The sequence below is a fragment of the Macaca mulatta genome, chromosome 7, assembly GCF_049350105.2.
Source record: "Macaca mulatta isolate MMU2019108-1 chromosome 7, T2T-MMU8v2.0, whole genome shotgun sequence".
Classification (NCBI taxonomy): domain Eukaryota; kingdom Metazoa; phylum Chordata; class Mammalia; order Primates; family Cercopithecidae; genus Macaca; species Macaca mulatta.
Genome location: NC_133412.1, coordinates 33934613 through 33952417, shown reverse-complemented (window position 1 = coordinate 33952417; position 17805 = coordinate 33934613). Strand labels below are relative to the sequence as shown.

The following is a 17805-nucleotide window of genomic DNA, read 5'->3' as shown; positions in this document are numbered from 1 at the left end:
AAAGTTCTTAGCATGAACACTTTAGCATGGCAATCAAGACCTTCCCTGAAGAGGCTTCATCTTTGACTACTTTGCTTTGTGCCTGACATTTCAGTGATATGAGACCACCAATTCTCATATTGTCATCTTGTTTCATACTTCTTTGCTTTTTCATACTTTCTTTGCTTGTTTTATACTTCTTTGCTTTTTCTCTGCCTTGGATCTCCTTACTCTGCTTTGCGAACTCCTGCTCTTTTTGCAAATCCAAGTTCACTGTAGTATCTTCACTGCTTCCTGGCCTCTTTCCCTTTCATAGTGGCTTAATTCTCTGAACAAAGATGTCTCTTCCAAAACTTCATAATGTAAACATTTGCTTCGTTTTGTTTTCTTGACAGTGAACTCCTTGAGAGGAGAGACAGTCTTTTTTAACTTTGCACTGGAACACTTAGTACAATACCGAAATATGTACAGCCTGATAGATGTTTTGCTCAGGCATCCTTTCCAAATATAAATGTATTGATAATTCTCAGAACAAATGATCAGAAATGGTAGAGTAGATGTTTTCCTGTTATGTCTTAGTCTGATGATTACTATATTAAATTTAGTCCCTGAATGTCTCAGTGAATAATCTTTTTATTTTATTCTGCTGTTTTTTGTTTGTTTGTTTTTTGTTTTTTGTTTTTGGGACAGGGTCTTGCTGTTTTGCTCAAGCCAGGGGGTTGGTGTGCAGTGTGCAGTCATGGCTCACTGCAGCCTCAAAGTCCTGGGCTCAAGCAATTCTCCTGCCTCAGCCTCCTGAGACTGAGATGGGACTCAGGTATGTACAACCACGCCTGGCTAATTTTTATTTTTATTTTATTTTATTTTTTTGGTAGAGATGAGGTCTCTCACTATGTTGCCCAGGCTGGTCTCAAACTCCTGGTCTCAAGTGGTCCTCCCATTTTGGCCTCCCAAAGCATTGGGATTACAGGCATGTACCACCATGCCTGGGCTAAGTGGAAGGTCATGATTACTAGCTGACTTTACTACTAGTTGCTTTACAGCCTCTTTTCAACTTTTTTAGTATGCTTACAAATATTCTTAAAGATTACATTTCTAACATTAGCATTGAAATTTTTGGCTTTTAAATGTCATCAGAAAGAAAGAATGTGGCCTAGCTGAAATGAATCTGAATATTTTTCCCCTTACAGTTCTTCCCCTCACCCCATGGTATGTTTATGGTGTGAATGAAACTTCAAAGGAACATACTACTATAAGTGAGCCAGAATGTTAAATTTTGTATGGATTGGCTGGGCGCAGTGGCTCATGCCTGTAATCCCAGCACTTTGGACGGCTGAGGCAGGCGGAACACCTGAGGTCAGGAGTTTGAGACCAGCCTGACCAATATGATGAAACCCTCTGTCTACTAAAAATACAAAAATTAGCCAGGCGTGGTGACATGCTCCTGTAATCCCAGCTTCTTGGGAGGCTGAGATGGGAGAATCGCTTGAACCTGGGAGGTGGAGGTTGCAGTGAGCCAAGATCATGCCATTGCATTCCAACCTGGGCAACAAGAACAAAACTCCGTCTCCATAACAAAACAAAACAAAAATTTTGTATGGATTGCTCCTAAGACGTGCAGAAAAATGCAAATAGGGCTATTTTAGTCTTTAGAGGAAAAAGCTTATCCTGTAGAAATACATCAGAAAGATCTATTTCAGCAGGTTTTCATAGAGGGGAAAAATTATTTACTTGCAATCTTGATCACTAATGATGTTGAAATTGATCACCAGTCAGTCCTTCTGTTCTCTTTGCATTTAAATTTTAAATAGTGTTTGCTATAAATACTACACTATATTTTTCTATTAAAAATTACTGTAACATTCACAGGTGAAAAGTATAATTACCTAATGGTGGGTCATTAGCTCAGAACTTTGAGCTTAGCAAATTTCACTGTCTTCTACCAAAGTAATTGAATGTCTAAAATAATGACTATTTCAGCAGGTATCTTTAGTAAATAAGAATTATAGGTAAGACAATTTTTCTTTTCTAAAAGTATTAATGATGTGTTAGTAATTGTATTAGAATTTATTAATCTTAAAGTATACTTTTATAGTTCAAAATTTTAGTGTGCATTTTAGTGATGCATTTTATAATTTAAAATTTACTGTGTGTTTTTCTAAATATTTTTAAGATTTATTTTTCTGAAGGTGTTCACTAGTTATTACGATTCTGTTCCTTAAAGAGAGTACTAATAAGGTAAAAGGCACAAAACAAGATTGAAATCATAGGCCTCTTAATGCAAGTTATTTCAATAACTTACTGTGTTCTCACCTACCAGTTTCTTGTCAGTACGATAAAGAGTAATAAAAACCTCTGTCACCAACCCCCATCGCAGGGATAGCAAGAGGACTGCGTTTCCTCTGTTGAAATGCCAGCAATAATGAACATACTTAATGGGGCTCGTTTTAATAGCTGCATACAATTAATGTATTATAATAGGCGTATGCTAAAATGATTAGCATGGTAATATTTCTTTTATAAGAATATAAAAGGTCTTACTTTGATAACATTTACAATGATAAGCTGAGGGAGAAAAATCTTTTATGAAATATTTAAACTGTTCTATGACCAATTTGTTTTTCAAACTGAATTTAAAATGACTAAATGCTTAGAAATAAAAATGAGTTAGTTGTAATATACACATTTATTTCAAAACTTCATTAATTTGCTTTTTCATGCTTTTTGCTTTTTTAGACTAATGTTTCACGTTTTCTTACTACTTTATAACTAATTTTATTCTTAAAACTTATTTTCCTTTATACTTCCTTAAACCAGTGAAGTTATACTGTATACTTGATGTGATCTCATCTTTATAAGTATGGTGCGCAATTAAATACTCGAGACAATTACAAAATCTTTAGCCCCCAAAATGATTGACATTTGTGTCTTTTGTCAATTTTTTGTGCAAGTTTTACTCATTTCAGTTGGCTTAACAAGTTGGTTGTAAATTATTGTAGTGCACTGCCAATATAGTGGTTTTACAAAGGACATAATCTATTTTAAGTAGCAGTTTTGCCTAATAACTAAAATATAGATAAGTAATTTCATATAGTTAATTATTAATATTTAGCAAAGTATTAACATTTATAGCCCTAATTTTAAAAACTGTGCCCTCAAAGGATGGATAAAGAAGGAGGGTTTTGCCAAGTCTGTGTCATTCATTAGCCATAAGGGTAGCTTTTAGGATGGCTGACATTTCTATCCTATTAGATATCTTTTTTTGGTCAATGAAATTTAAGATAATATAGTTGTTGCTTATGTTAAATATATTATTCCTTAGGTATAGCTATTAAGCCTTCATAAAATTATGTATCACTTAACTCCTGATTAATGACATTTCACATCAGATAGGTACCCTACTTACACAGATTAAAACTGAGTTTAATATATAATATCACAAATAATATTTAGTCATTTCTGCAGGTTCTAAAACAAAGATCCTTTGGATAAGCTAGCTCCTAGATTAACTTGATTATTTTACAAGATTTTCTGGATGGCATATACCTTTGTTAATGTTTTAATAAGTTATAATTAATATTTTTTGAAATCAATAAGTGTTAATATTTGAGCAGTGCTTATGGAAGTTTTAAAGAGAATATATTCCTCAAAATTCTAATTATTTCTGTGATTTAACTGCCTCCGGAGTAAGTTAATTATAATATATATTTAAGTGGCATTATCATGTTGAATTTCACAATAGATAAAATATTTATCTTTTTTCACTTTTTAAGTCCTGTAATCATAAATACTGATGCATATTACTTATAAAGCATATAACCTGCTTTTAATTTTTAAAGAGTAATTCTTTTTTTGAAGCTGTTTTACTAATATGTATGTCTTTTATTTTAAATTGTACTTAGCAAAGAGAACATTTCTTAAGTGCCCTTGTTTTTAGAGAACAAGGAAATATATGTCTTTATTGATTTAGCACATTTATCGAATCTACTATTTAGTCTCATACGTTTAACTTTTACCTTAAGACATTTACAGAGGTCAATTTACTATTAAAGTATAAAATGTACATTAGTTTCGATCTACATTTTAATTATTTTAGGCTGGCAGAGAAAGAACTGTTTCATATTTTACCATCGTACGTATAAAATAAAATATTCAATACTTATCTTGTTTTCAAGATTAAAAAAAGAAGCTCCCACAAAGGAACAAGAACCTGTGTCTAAGGTAAAGTTTGTTTTACTTTATACCTTAAAGGTTTATACATTGAAAGTATTATTGGTATGATATAAAACTGTTTCAATTTCAGCAAGCATACATCAACAATATTTGGGATGTTGTAAGGAAGAAAAAAATTGAGATTTAAAATTTTTCATTACATATAAAAATGTCTAGCCCTAAGTAAAATTTTAAGGTATTCTTGTTTTGACAAAGACATCTTTTATTTCACTTGCCTGTTATTTAGTTCAACTAGTGAGTAATGGAGATAAATTTATGAATTAAAAATCCCCAAATCAATAAAACGTCAGTCATTTGGCACACTGGAAAAATTAATCTTTCCAGGTTTAAGTTTCTGGGATAATTTTTAACTGTCAAAAGGTTAAACTAATTTTTAAAATAGAAATATTTTGAATGTATGTTAAATATATTTTAGCTATCTTGAACAAGTACTCTGAATGCAAAACTCAGAATTATCATATAAATGTTATTTACCGAACAGTCTAATAGATGAGTGTAGAAATAGTTTTGCTCAACTACTTGCTTTCTTGATGTCAATTTATGTTGTTATTACTTAATGACTGCCTCTTTTTGAGTGTAATGAAGTGAGGTAGATTTGGCATTTATCTTTTGAAGACTTTGTCTTGAATGGTGCATAATATAAGTGAAATCCAGACAGAAGTATCAGCCTTCTTCCAAGCAGCTTTCTTTTGTACCATAGGAAGTTTTTTGTTTAAAAATTTTTTAACTACAAATTTCTTTAACAGATGCAGGGTTTTTTTAAAATCTATTTCTTCTTGAGGGAGTTTTGTTAGTTTTTTTTTTTTGAGGAATTGTTTCGTTTTACCTAATATGTTGAACTCTATAATCTTATGTATTTGTATAATGAGAAAGTTTCTTATAGTATCCCTTATTGTCTTTGTAATCTTTGGAACCTGCAGTGATATCCCCTCATTCCTGATATTGACAATTTGTGTGTTTTTTCTATTCTTACTGTTTATTTTACTTTTAAACATGTTGTAAATACACAGAATGCAGTGTTACAGTTTTTACTTTAGACAGGTTTTTTTAGGGCAATTAAAAACTTTAAAATTAGCTTTATATTTACCTTTATTTTTACCATTTCCTGTGCTCTTCATTTCTTTATGTAGTCTTCATTTCTATTTATCACATTTACATTAAAAATTCTGGCCAGGGATATAATGGAGCAAATGTTTCAGGTGTATACAGGGGTATACAAGCCAATGTTTGCCCCCAAAATAATTATACCAAATTTGTTCCTTGTTTAACTCATCATAATTTAACAGGAAAAAATGCTGTATTCTGTGAATTTAAATATGATCAACTTTTTTAGTATTGTACAAAGGATATATATTTTAGGGGCAGGGGGATTTGGTGAGCAAACGGGATATTCTTGTCTGGTCTAAAAACGACATTAAAATCACATATACTTACCTTATGGACATCAAGATAAATGCAGTTGAGACACTTTGCACACAAAGATGATTATCAAATATTAAGAGATATAATATCAAATGACAAAATACATTATGCTGAAATTGAAAGCATATTGATACAAATAGATTACAGATTGTTATGCAGATTGTCTGTATGTATATTTTGAGCCAAGTGGAAGAAGCCAAGGCTTTACAGTCAGTAAACATGACTATATATAAAGCTACACACTTAATAAAACTCCTATCCCTTTGCTTACAATTGAAGGTAATTTTGAAAGCGTATTTGATGAACATAAAACTTGAGCAAGAGATAATGCATATTCTTCTCAAATTTGAAAATAAATGAAAAAAGTAAACAAATGAGAAGTGCATGAATCACTGGGTGAAGCGTATTGATAATTATGAGGGCAGTGCTTATTAAATAGAAATGAAGATTATAAATGCCCTAATTTCATATTTTATATAGAGAAAAAAAAATTCAGTGAAATGTTTTCAGATTTTGAATTTCTAAACTGGAGAAAAGTTGTTTTGTATAAATACATCTGATTTACAAAAACGAGCCACTAAGTTTGCACTTAAATATTCTGACAATTTAAATTCTGTAGAAATTCTATGTGAAATAGTTTAAAGCAGCATTTGATATCAGTAACATGCAATCAAGTTTGTGTTTGGGTCTTCTAAATCTTCTTAACATATTTTGCTTAGTGCAATCTTAAAGAGATTTGGAAATGGTATTCAAAAATTTTAAACAATTCCAGCCAAAGTGGAATCCTGCAAATGAAGCTTACTGTAAACTGAGGTTAATATAACATTTTTTAATGATTGTCACTTGTTCAAGAGAAATTGTTGTACATGACAGTTTGCTCATTTGAAAACAAAATAAGAAAAGAGTTAGATTTGAAAATGTACTATTGATGCATTTGCTTCCATTAGCCAGGAGAATAAAATAATACTGTTGTTGGCATAAATAAAATTTTTAAATTTAAGCTAATATGAGTTTAATTCTCCGACTTTTAAATTTTTCAATATTTTTCTGACTAACATTCTAGAAAACAATTTTTTTAAGTACACAAAAACAGGCTGGGCACAATGGCACACACCTGTAATCCCATCACTTTGGAGACAGAGGTGGGAGGATTGCTTAAGTCTAGGAGTTAGAGACCAGCCTGGGAAACAAAGTGAGACCCTGTTGCTAAAAACAAAAAACAAAACAAAAACACACTGCACACAAAGCAAAACTTACAGGGGCATTCATTTTTTCTTTTGCCTCAGGCTCCAATATGGCTTGGTATAGCACTGATTGCAAAATAGTTACATCAAAATTTTTGAGACTGTTATGCTGAGCCAGAAAATACCCCATGATTTCTTTTCCTTTTCTATACCTTATTTTATTTTTCTGGAGTTAAAAATATATATCTCTTTTACTTGTTTGTTTAGTTTTCTGTGTACCTAATGCTGTATTTTTTTCTAATGTTGCAATTTCTCTCTCTAATATTTGGAAATAGTTTTTCCAGTATTCACACACATAAAAAAAATTGTTGGGGGGTGAAGGGGTCTGAAGATCTCCTCCCAGACTCCCCACCTCAACTTAAACTAGTTGCTCTCTAAGCCTGTGCTTAGTTTTGTTACGTCAAGATTATCCTTTGCCACTCTATTGTGTTGGATGTCCTGTTTGCTGAACCGTGAATTATTCCTCATTTCTTGCTTACTCATCATTTTGATGAATTGTGTCCTCTACTAGCTTCCTCAGAAGGTGTGCATCTTTTTTTCAGTCCAAAAATATCTAAAAATATATTTATCCGAATGATAATTTGGCTGAAGTACATAAAAACAATTCTCACGCAGTTTTTAAAATGTTGTTTTTACTATCTTCTTATGTCCAGTATTTTTATTAAGTCTAATGCATGTCTTGCTCCAGTTTCTTGGTATTTAGGTTACTTTTTTTCTTTTTGGAAACTTTAGTGATTATCTCTGTCACTGGTGTTTTGAAATTACATGCTATGTTCACCCATCCTTTTTTCATTCATTACATTAGGCATCTGACAAACCTTTGGAGTTTGGAGATTTCTGTTTGGGAGAAGTTTTCTTGTTTTATTTATTTGGTAAATGCTCACTTTTTTTTTCTATGCTCTCTCTTTTTTTTAAGAAACTCCTATTATTCTGATATTGAGCCTCCTGCATCAACTCCTTTTTTTTTTTTTTTTTTTAACTCCTTTAATTATATGTTATTTTCTTTATGGCCTTTCATCTTTTTGTTTTTTTGTTTGAATCTTTTTAAATAATTTTCTAAACTTAATTACTTATTTTAGTTGCCATATTTGTAATTTTGAAGAGCTCTGCAATTTTTTATTTGTTCTTTAGTTCTCTTTTTTACAGTTTTGTTATTATTATTGTTTTTTTTTTTTATTTTTTTTATTTTTTGAGACGGAGTCTCGCTCTATCACCCAGGCTGGAGTGCAGTGGTGCGATCTCAGCTCACTGCAAGCTTCGCCTCCTGGGTTTACGCCATTCTCCTGCCTCAGCCTCCCGAGTAGCTGGGACTACAGGCGCCCGCCACCTCGCCCGGCTAGTTTTTCGTATTTTTTAGTAGAGACGGGGTTTCACCGTGTTAGCCAGGATGGTCTCGATCTTCTGACCTCGTGATCCGCCCATCTCGGCCTCCCAAAGTGCTGGGATTACAGGCTTGAGCCACCGCACCTGGCCAGTTTTGTTATTATTTAATAGATATAATAACATATACCTCTTTGGGGATATTAAATATTTTATATACACTGTTTTCTTTTGTTCCCAGCAATGTATCTGATGTCTCCAAGCCCCTTTCTTTATTCCTTTTTATTTTGGTATTTTTCATGTTAAGGTGTATCTTTTGTTATGTGGTGATCCTTGCCCGCCCCTACGTAATTAAAGAATGAGGCTAAAATAATCATTGAAAACCATAAGTGTTTGAATGGGGACAGGGCTCTCTTGCATAGCCATTCAGGTTGAAGACTGCAGAACTCCTGCAGATATTATTTACGTATATCCTTTGTAGTCTCAAAAATTACTAATGTTTACCATATTAGAAATTGAAATAATAGTATTTTAAAACTATTGTCAAAAATAAAAATAATAAATATATGTCAACATACATAACATTTTTTCTGAAAAATAACTATTTTCCAAAACAACAGAAATTTAGTGAGAAAGAATGGCTTTATTTTACACTTTTGCATGTTTCTTTAATGTCAGGCTTTGTAGAAAAAAATTGTATTCTCATGTTTCTGAATCCAATCTGTTGTGATACATTCTTTTGGTTGAAATGTATGAGGAATACCCGGCCTCACCCAGTACTTTAATAATATTTTCCAATAATTGAGATTATTTTCCTTTGATACTACACCAAAAGTAGACAAGTGGAAGTTTTCTTGCTTGTTACACTGTGGAATCTAACTCCGTATCACTGACCTTTTTTGCTTTGTTACATCAAAATCTGTTTGTCTGTTTTACAATTTGAATGGATCTTTTATCCATGCCTAATTTTGTAATATCATGCATTGGTCATTTGGAACATATTGGCTCACTAAGTGCCCTAGATCTTCCAAATGTTGAAATATTTCATTATATAATATCAAGTACTCACAGTAAATATCAGCATTAATCTAATCAGTGATAGATAGGAGTTTTTGCTTGATTTTGTTACTGGAAACGAATGCTGTCAGTTGTTTTCCTTGATACGACAGGCTCACTTCGTTGATTTTTCAAAAAGAAAAAGTCCACTGAAACTCAAGTCTAAATATTCATAATTTGACAGTCATTCTTTAAAATAAAAATGGTGTTCTATGAAAAAAATGTAGGTAAGTACAACTCACGACTCAATCACAGACCCAAATATTTTCAGTAGGCAACAGTTGTATCTTATGTGTACTTTGCATTTTGTCACACAAAATATTAAAAAGATATGAGCTCAAAGATTGAGATTTAGTAAAATTATTACTTTTTAAAATTTGTGTCGGTGTGGTGTGAAGAACACTATGTGTATGGTGGTGAAGGATGCAATGACTACTGGTACAGGTTGGGTTTGGTGCTCCTGCCTTGAGTTATATTAATTTGCCACCATTTTTACACACTACTGTTTTTATGCCAAAGTTGTGACTTCACATGCCTCCTGAAAGTGGCTTGGAATCCCCAGGTGTCCATATATCTTACTTTGGGAACGGATGATATGAATTACAGTTTGTTGCCTTCTGGATTTGTGCACTGTACAGTATGCACAATCTGCATGAGAATTACGTAGACTTCAGTGTGGGAAAATTAGGTGCTGAGCTAACTGATTCTTTGTTGAGGAGGATGGTCTCAAAATCATTATGGAGAGGCCAGGTGTGGTGGCTCATGCCTGTAATCCCAACACTTTGGGAAGCTGATGCAGGAGGATCCCTTGGGGCTAGGAGTTTGAGAGTAGCCTGGGCAACACTGGAGACTTCGTCTCTATTTAAAAAAAACTTTTTAACTAACCAGTCATAGTGAGCACATAATGTGTAGTCCTAGCTACTCAGGAGACTGAGGTGGGAGGATTGCTTGAACTCAGGAGTTCGAGGTTGCAGTTGAGCTATGATCATGCCACTACATTCCAGCCTTGGTGATAGAGTGAGACCCTGTCTCTTAAAAAAAAAAAAAAAAAATCATTCTGGAAAATTTTTTCTTTGGGGTTGATCATTTTCTTCAGAGAGAAATCTAGCTTCTAGCTGAGGGTGCTAGGTTGGGGAGTGAGTTCTCTGGCTGTTGGCATTCTGGAAGCCAGGCATGGAGAAGAATTGTTAAGTATGTGGACTTCTACGAAATCTTTGCGTTTTCTCAGTATCTCCTGCGTGCCTTTTGCTGTTCCTGGTGTTCATAAGTCTAGACTATCTCCAGTTCAGAAAGTTAACTTTTAGGCCTGGCACGGTGGCTGACCCCTGTAATCCCAGCACTTTGGGAGGCCAAGGCAGGCGGATCATTTGAGGTCAGGAGTTCACAACCAGCCTGACCAACGTGGTGAAACCCTATCTCTACTAAAAATAAAAAAATTAGCTGGGCATGGTGGAATATGCCTGTAATCCCAGCACTTTGGGAGGCCGAGGTGGGTGGATCACCTGAGGTCAGGAGTTGGGGACCAGTCTGGCCAACATGGTGAAACTCCATGCCTACTAAAAATACAAAAATTAGCCAGGCATGGTGGTGGGTGCCTGTAATCCCAGCTACTGGAGGGGCTGAGACAGGAGAATCGCTTGAACTTTGAAGGTGGAGGTTGCAGTGAGCTAAGATCGCACCATTGCACTCCAGCCTGGGTGACAAGCAAGACTCTGTCAAAAAAAAAAAAAAGGAAGGAAGTAAGTTAAGAAGGATGCTAACTTTTAGCCTCTTTGGTAAGGGAAGGTATAGGTACCTGTTGTGTAAGCTTCGGGGAAGGAGCATTTAGATTTCCCAGCAATGCTTTGTTTTTACTTTTTGTGTGCTAAATAGTATACTGACCACCTGCAAATACCAGATATTTTTGGTTCTCTGGGCAAATTGATTCTCTTCTCCTTGCACTCCTCCACTGCAGACATTCATTGTAACTTCCTCCATACTGCTAAGTCAGTACCAACTCTTCCAGTGACTTTCCTATTTCTAAAAAGTTGGTGAAATCTGTTTAGCAATTAGTATACTTTGATGTTTTCTTCATCTTTATGAGTAAAAATATTTTATTTCTTTGCCCTCATTTTAGCAGGGTTTTGAGAGGGTGAGTAGATGAATGTGTGTGATAAATACACCATTATCAATTTTATAGGCTTGAGTTGATCTACCATAGTGGTTAAGAGGTAGATGTAGATTTGAATCTTTACTACTAATTGTGGTATTGCCTTGGTTCTTTGCCAGTTATTGTGGTATTGCCTTGGGTTCCCACTCAGTCTTATTTCTCATGTATAAAAATAGTGTTTATAAAATCTAATATGTAAATTAAATGAGATAGTGAATGTAAAGTTCTTAATACACTGCTTCATGCATCATATGTACTGCATAGCTGGTAATTGTTACAAGCTGTTAGGTTGGCCTATGGCTTACTGAGGTTTTACTCTTTTCTTTCTTCCCTGTAAAACATTTGAAATAAGTAGAATATTTCTTCCTTAGTGGACTGTTTCATATTTTTGGTTTGACAATGGAAGGGTTACCGTGACTCACTATGAAATCATAAATTCAAAAATGTTTTATCTAAATATCTGTGCTTAATATATTTATATAAAATACTATGGAGGCATCTTGTTATTCAAATTCAAGTTGTGTTTTACTAGTTTTCTGTTTAAGTAATTGTAATTATGACCCACATTTGAAATAGCAGTTAAGAAAAGCAGATATTGACATGGGTGGGTAACTGCTTTTTTACCTTGAATCAGAAACTTTTGGTACACTGAAACTTTTATAAGTTTAAAAACATTTTTAAAACCGCATATAATTATGATAATTATTCTAATTATATTTTATATTTAATAAATTATTTTTCTATTTCTGTGTTATATTAAGTTGCACACTTAAGTTTCTTTTATCCAGAAAGTTTAGCATAATAAAAATAGTTTTCTTTAAGATTAACTGTGAATGTAAAAGAAAAGTATTATTAATTATTTCAGGAAATTGGAAGACCTAACATGGCTGAAAGAGAAACAGAAACATCGAATTCTGAAAGGTAAATATAAGGAAAAAATGAGTTTCTTAAAATTCAAGTATACGAAATAACACTTGAGCTGCATTATTTCACAGTTAACTGGCAAAGGACTATTTAAATTTTTGTATATAGTGCTATTTTCTATAATGGCTCTTAATTAAAATAAAACTTAAAAACTTTAATCCAACAAAAATATTCTCTATATCCTTTGTTTTTAAATATTTTAAACATATAGAGTATATTTTGTGTTGTTAAATTTTTGAAAAACTACTTACTAGCAAGTAAAATGTTGGCAGATTTTCTTTGCCCCTATTAAATGAATACATTTACAAGATGCTACGTGTTACTGGACAGGAACAGTTATTGCAAATAGATAATCTTAAGATTTTTTAAAGTATTTTCCAAAAGCTATAAGACTGCTTATGTGGTAGGATTTCAATAGTTTCAAAATTCAGGGATTGGCTTTTAAAATTTTCATACTTTGGTAGAATGTTAAAGAACACACGATGTTTCACAGTCTTTTAGCAGAAGAGAATCTGAACATTCCAATTAGAACTTTATTCCAAAGAAGGGTAATTTTATTTTGTCTTTTAAGTAATTTCACCCATTTATATCTGTATGCTATATATTTTACAGTAGGTTGCCTGTTAGTCTGTTGAGATTAATCTTTTGTCCCTAAAAGCAAATTATTAATTAAGTTCCTATGGAGGTGTTTCTTATACTTCATTAGTAAAGTGATCTCGCCCTTTCTTCACCTGGCATTTTTTGTAAGTTCTCAGGGGACTGTTAACAAAAAATCAACTAAAGAGTTAGAAAATGCGGACTAGTCATCTCTGTATTATGGAACGTTTTCTGTAAATTGTAGTTAGTCCATTATGATCTGAACAAAAATAAGAATTATACAAATTTGAAATGAGGAAAAAAAATAATAGTTTTTCTATATGTAATTAGCCAGTTAAGATCCAAAAAATGAGTTAAGAATGATTGAAATTAATGAGAATACTGATTAAAGTAGCCTGGTGTAAAAATCAGAATCTTTCTAATCTACCACTAACATATGATTACAAAATATAGTGGACAAACTTGCCCAATCATAATGTAACAAAAATGATACAACTGATTGATCACAGCCAGTTGCAGAGTTCTTTGTTCTTTTTCCACTCCCACCGCTTCGCTTGACTAGCCTTAAAAATATCTATATCTATATATAGAGAGAGAAATGGGGAGGATCCAAATCAAGAAAAGCAAAATTTTACCATGATAAAAAATAATATATTAACTGCATGATAGACTATTTTACAAATTAAATTATGAATTGAATAAACATTTATGGGATTTGTTTTGGAAACTGACAAACTTAAAAAAAGATTTATATTTTTCTACTTAGCAATACCATAATGTATTTAATCATTCCTTTCTTGTTGGATAAGATATTAGGTTTTTGGCTGGGCACCGTGGCTCATGCCTGTAATCCCAGCACTTTGGGAGGCCGAGGCGGGTGGATCACAAGGTCAGGCGTTCGAGACCAGCCTGACCAATGTGGTGAAACCCCATCTCTACTAAAAATACAAAAATTAGCCGGGCTTGGTGGCATGCGCCTGTAATCCCAGCTACTCGGGAGACTGAGGCAGAAGAATCACTTGAACCCAGGAGGCAGAGGTTGCAGTGAGCCGAGATCATGCCACTGCACTCCACCCTGGGCGACACAGTGAGACTCTGTCTCAAAAAAAAAAATTAGATTTTTAATATTCACTATTTTAAACATTGTTTTAATGAGCTTCCTTGATAAATATCTTTTACATTTTTAAAGTATGAAATTTATGGGGAAGAGTTGTAGAATATAGGTGATTTGTTTAGTTCTAAAGTATATTGTTAATCAGTAATTGTTAAAACTGGGTGCTATTGGTTTAGGAATAGTCTAAAGACAAATCAGTAGAACAAAACAAATAGCAGAGAAATAGCCTTATATAAATAACAATTTAGTAAATAATAAATTGCCTTTTGGAAATGTTGCTAGGATATTTGTGCAATTCATTGGGAATACGTCTAAATGTCAGATTGATTAAATGTAAGAAATAAGGTATATGTAATCATTAAATTTATTTTTGTAAAATAAGCATCCTTAGATCTAGATAATGCATTGGTGATCTTCTTAGAAATCTTGTTTCTCGTATTTTATGGTTCACTAGATAGTTTCTGTTAACACATCAGGGCCAGAATAAACACACAGAAGCACACACATATAAATATATATGTGTACAAACATGTCCACACACTTAGATGTGTATGTATGTTATATATTTACATACAGTTTTTCAGGCATGTGTTTATGTTTTTAAAATTAGGCTATTAAAAATTAGAGAATATGTTTGAATGATTATCTGATTTTATGTATGGAAAAACATCCTAAACATAAGAGGCTATTTAAATCATAAAGGAGGCTGGACATGGTGACTCACACCTGTAATCCCAACACTTTGGGAGCCAAGGCAAGAGGATTGCTTGAGCCTAGGAAACCAGCCTGGGCAACATGGAAAGACCTTGTCTCTGTGAAAAATAAAAACATTAGCTGGGCTTGGTGGTGTGTGCCTATATTCCTAGCTACTTGGGAGCCTGAGGTAGGAGGATCACTTGAGTCCAGGAGGTCAAAGCTGCAGTGAGACATTTGCACCACTGTGTTCCAGTCTGGGTGACAGAACAAGACCCCGTCTCAAAAAAGAAAAAAATCATACAAAAATATAGATTTTTTCCAAATATATTTTTTTATTTTAGGTACTTTTGCAAGTTAATAAAAATTCTTAAATTTAAACTAGAAACAGGCAAGAGATATGGACAGATGAACATAATGACAGCCAGGACTAAGACTAGTTGATAGACATCTTTTAGTATGTGACTCCAGAGTTTCTCAGAATCTTGCCTAAGAAAATGGCCTCCTGCTAAATTATACTGGCACAGCAAGGATGGGGAACTTGGACTTGTTTTCCTTTTTGATGTGCAAATGTACCTTGACTTTTTATTTTTTAGAGCATGTCTTTATTTTGATAGTGTTCAAAAACATTGCTTTATGAAGAAATACATAATAAATTACTTTATTTTTCAGTAAACAGGATAAAGCTGCTTCTTCAGAAGAAAAAAATGGATGTAATGCAAATTCATTTGAAGGCTCATCAGCAACAAAAAGTGAAGAAAGCCTAACAGTTTCAGATAAGGAAAATGAAACCTGTCTTGCAGACCAGGAAACTGGCTGCAAAAACATCTTCAGTTGTGATTCAAATATTGGTGCAGATAAAGTGGAAAAGAAAACACAAATACAACATGTTTGTCAGGAAATGGAGTTGAAGATGCGCCAAAGTTCAGAAAACATAATCTTATCTGCTCAGATTAAGGATCACAACTCCAGTGAAGCCAGATTTTCTTCAAAGAATATTAAGGATTTGCGGTTAACATCAGATAATGTTAGCATTGATCAGTTTTTGAGAAAAAGAGATGAACCTGAATCTGTTAGTTCTGATGTTAGTGAGCAAGGCAGTATTCATTTGGAACCTCTGACTCCATCAGAGGTACTTGAGTATGAAGCCACAGAGATTCTTCAGAAAGGTAGTGGTGATCCTTCAGCCAAGACTGATGAAGTAGTGTCTGATCAAACAGATGACATTCCTGGAGGAAATAACCCCAGCACAACAGAGGCAACAGTAGACCTGGCAGATGAAAAAGAAAGAAGTTGAAGTCATTTTAAGTTTCAGTGTACCAACGATAAGGGCATTTGGAACAGTGCTATCAGGTGAGCTCAGTGGTGCTTTTGTAGGTTCAGAAATGGAAATATGTAAGGGAGGTCACACATACACTTTACCTGTATGTTCAACCTATGTTATCAAATCAATTTGCCAATAATAGCATGATTAGTAGGGATTCCCAAGAAGTTATTAAAAACATGAACAAGATTTTAATGATAGTTACAGTTGCAGTGGAAAGGTCTCGTTTAATGGTTTTCAAGGAAATGGGATTTGGTTGCTGACATGAATTGATGATATTAGTTATATTTATAAAGCCTTTCAAACTTCCATCAGTCCTAAGCTAAAAATCCTTATTACTTATACATCCTTTTCAGTGAACTGAGAGGAAAAAATTTGGAAACCATGTACTTTTTGGGAGTAACTGATTTAAAATAATGGCTGATTGGCATTGTTAATGAAGGCTTAATTTTTTAGGATGATGCTGGTAAATGGAGCATGCTTAGAGTACGAAATTGACCTAATGAGAATTTGGATGAACATAAACTTAATTTTGGATTTAATATAACATTCCAGTCTGTCAGACGCATGTAAACAGAATATTTGAATCTTTGTACCTCCATACAAGTGTTAGCCTGCTAGGCTGTAAGCTTACCTTAATTAAACTTTCAGTGAAAGTGGAATTATTAAGATATAAATTTATATTTGTGCTTTTTGTCAGTGTGTAAGCTGTGTAGAAATTCTTCGATGTATTAGTTGTATTAATGTAAAGTAGACACCCATTGTTGAAACTCCTGTAGCTATTATGCTTTTAATATTGTTTTAATGATCTGCTTTAGAAATAGGCCCATAAAAATGGTCTGGAAGCCAAACCAAAGTATGGTATAATGTAGATATTGTAAAACAGTAAACTGAAAACATATCCTGGCATGTATTCAGCCATGTTTAAGTGACTTTTCTGTAATTGTAAAATAAAAACTTCAAATGGGACCTAAAACAGTGATGTAAAAAACTGGCTTTGGAGATTTAGCCTAATTTATCTATAAGATGGCTGCTACATTGATTTCTCAGTTTTTTTATCATCTAGAATATAATAGATATAGAAATGAATAATATGAAGAACAGTAGTTTGCTTTGAAGTACTAATAAACTTTTATTTAAAATGCTTCATTTTTACTTCTTAAAATGTGCTTCGGATTCTTAAATTTTGTTTCACTGAATGTTCAATGTTTTAAATGGCGATTAAAACTCTGCTGTATATAGTAGTTTTTGAGTAAATATTTGCAATAAAAATCTATCCCCGAATAATTCTATTTTTCCAATCACTGCTTGATTCAGATTACCTTTGGTTCCTTTAGAAATTATCTACTTGTTTAAGAAATTTAATATCAGTGTTAGTGGTGAGGATTCCATTCTACGTTCTTTAACTGCTGATGCATTATTTTAAATTAGGACTTAAAGTACAGGGGACAATATTGCTAATATTTATTTATTTTATTTTATTTTATTTTTGAGACGGAGTCTTGCTCTGTGCAGTGGCCGGATCTCAGCTCACTGCAAGCTCCGCCTCCCGGGTTTATGCCATTCTCCTGCCTCAGCCTCCGGAGTAGCTGGGTCTATAGGCGCCCGCCACCTCGCCCGGCTAGTTTTTTGTATATTTTAGTAGAGATGGGGTTTCACCGTGTTAGCCAGGATGGTCTTGATCTCCTGACCTCGTGATCCGCCCGTCTCAGCCTCCCAAAGTGCTAGGATTACAGGCTTGAGCCACCGA

At 33.5% G+C, this 17805-nt stretch overlaps 1 protein-coding gene across 19 annotated transcripts in view; it reads left to right on the top strand.

The window, feature by feature from the left end:
• The window catches only part of ZNF280D (zinc finger protein 280D), a 97655-nt gene extending 80313 nt beyond the window's left edge, over nucleotides 1-17342 (top strand). For 12 of the 19 annotated variants that reach the window (XR_013395599.1, XR_013395602.1, XR_013395601.1 and 9 more), the window contains 3 exons: nucleotides 4155-4200; nucleotides 12269-12324; nucleotides 15404-17342. Coding sequence is in view for 14 of the 19 variants with exons in the window: in XM_015142305.3 (XP_014997791.2) it covers nucleotides 4155-4200; nucleotides 12269-12324; nucleotides 15404-16028 (727 nt within the window). In the remaining 5 variants the exon portion in view is untranslated. Of the gene's footprint in view, nucleotides 1-4075; nucleotides 4201-12268; nucleotides 12325-15403 lie in introns of all 19 variants that reach the window. The other 7 variants (XR_013395598.1, XM_028850960.2, XM_028850963.2 and 4 more) reach the window with 1 other exon arrangement.
• Nucleotides 17343-17805: the final 463 nt, after the last annotated feature.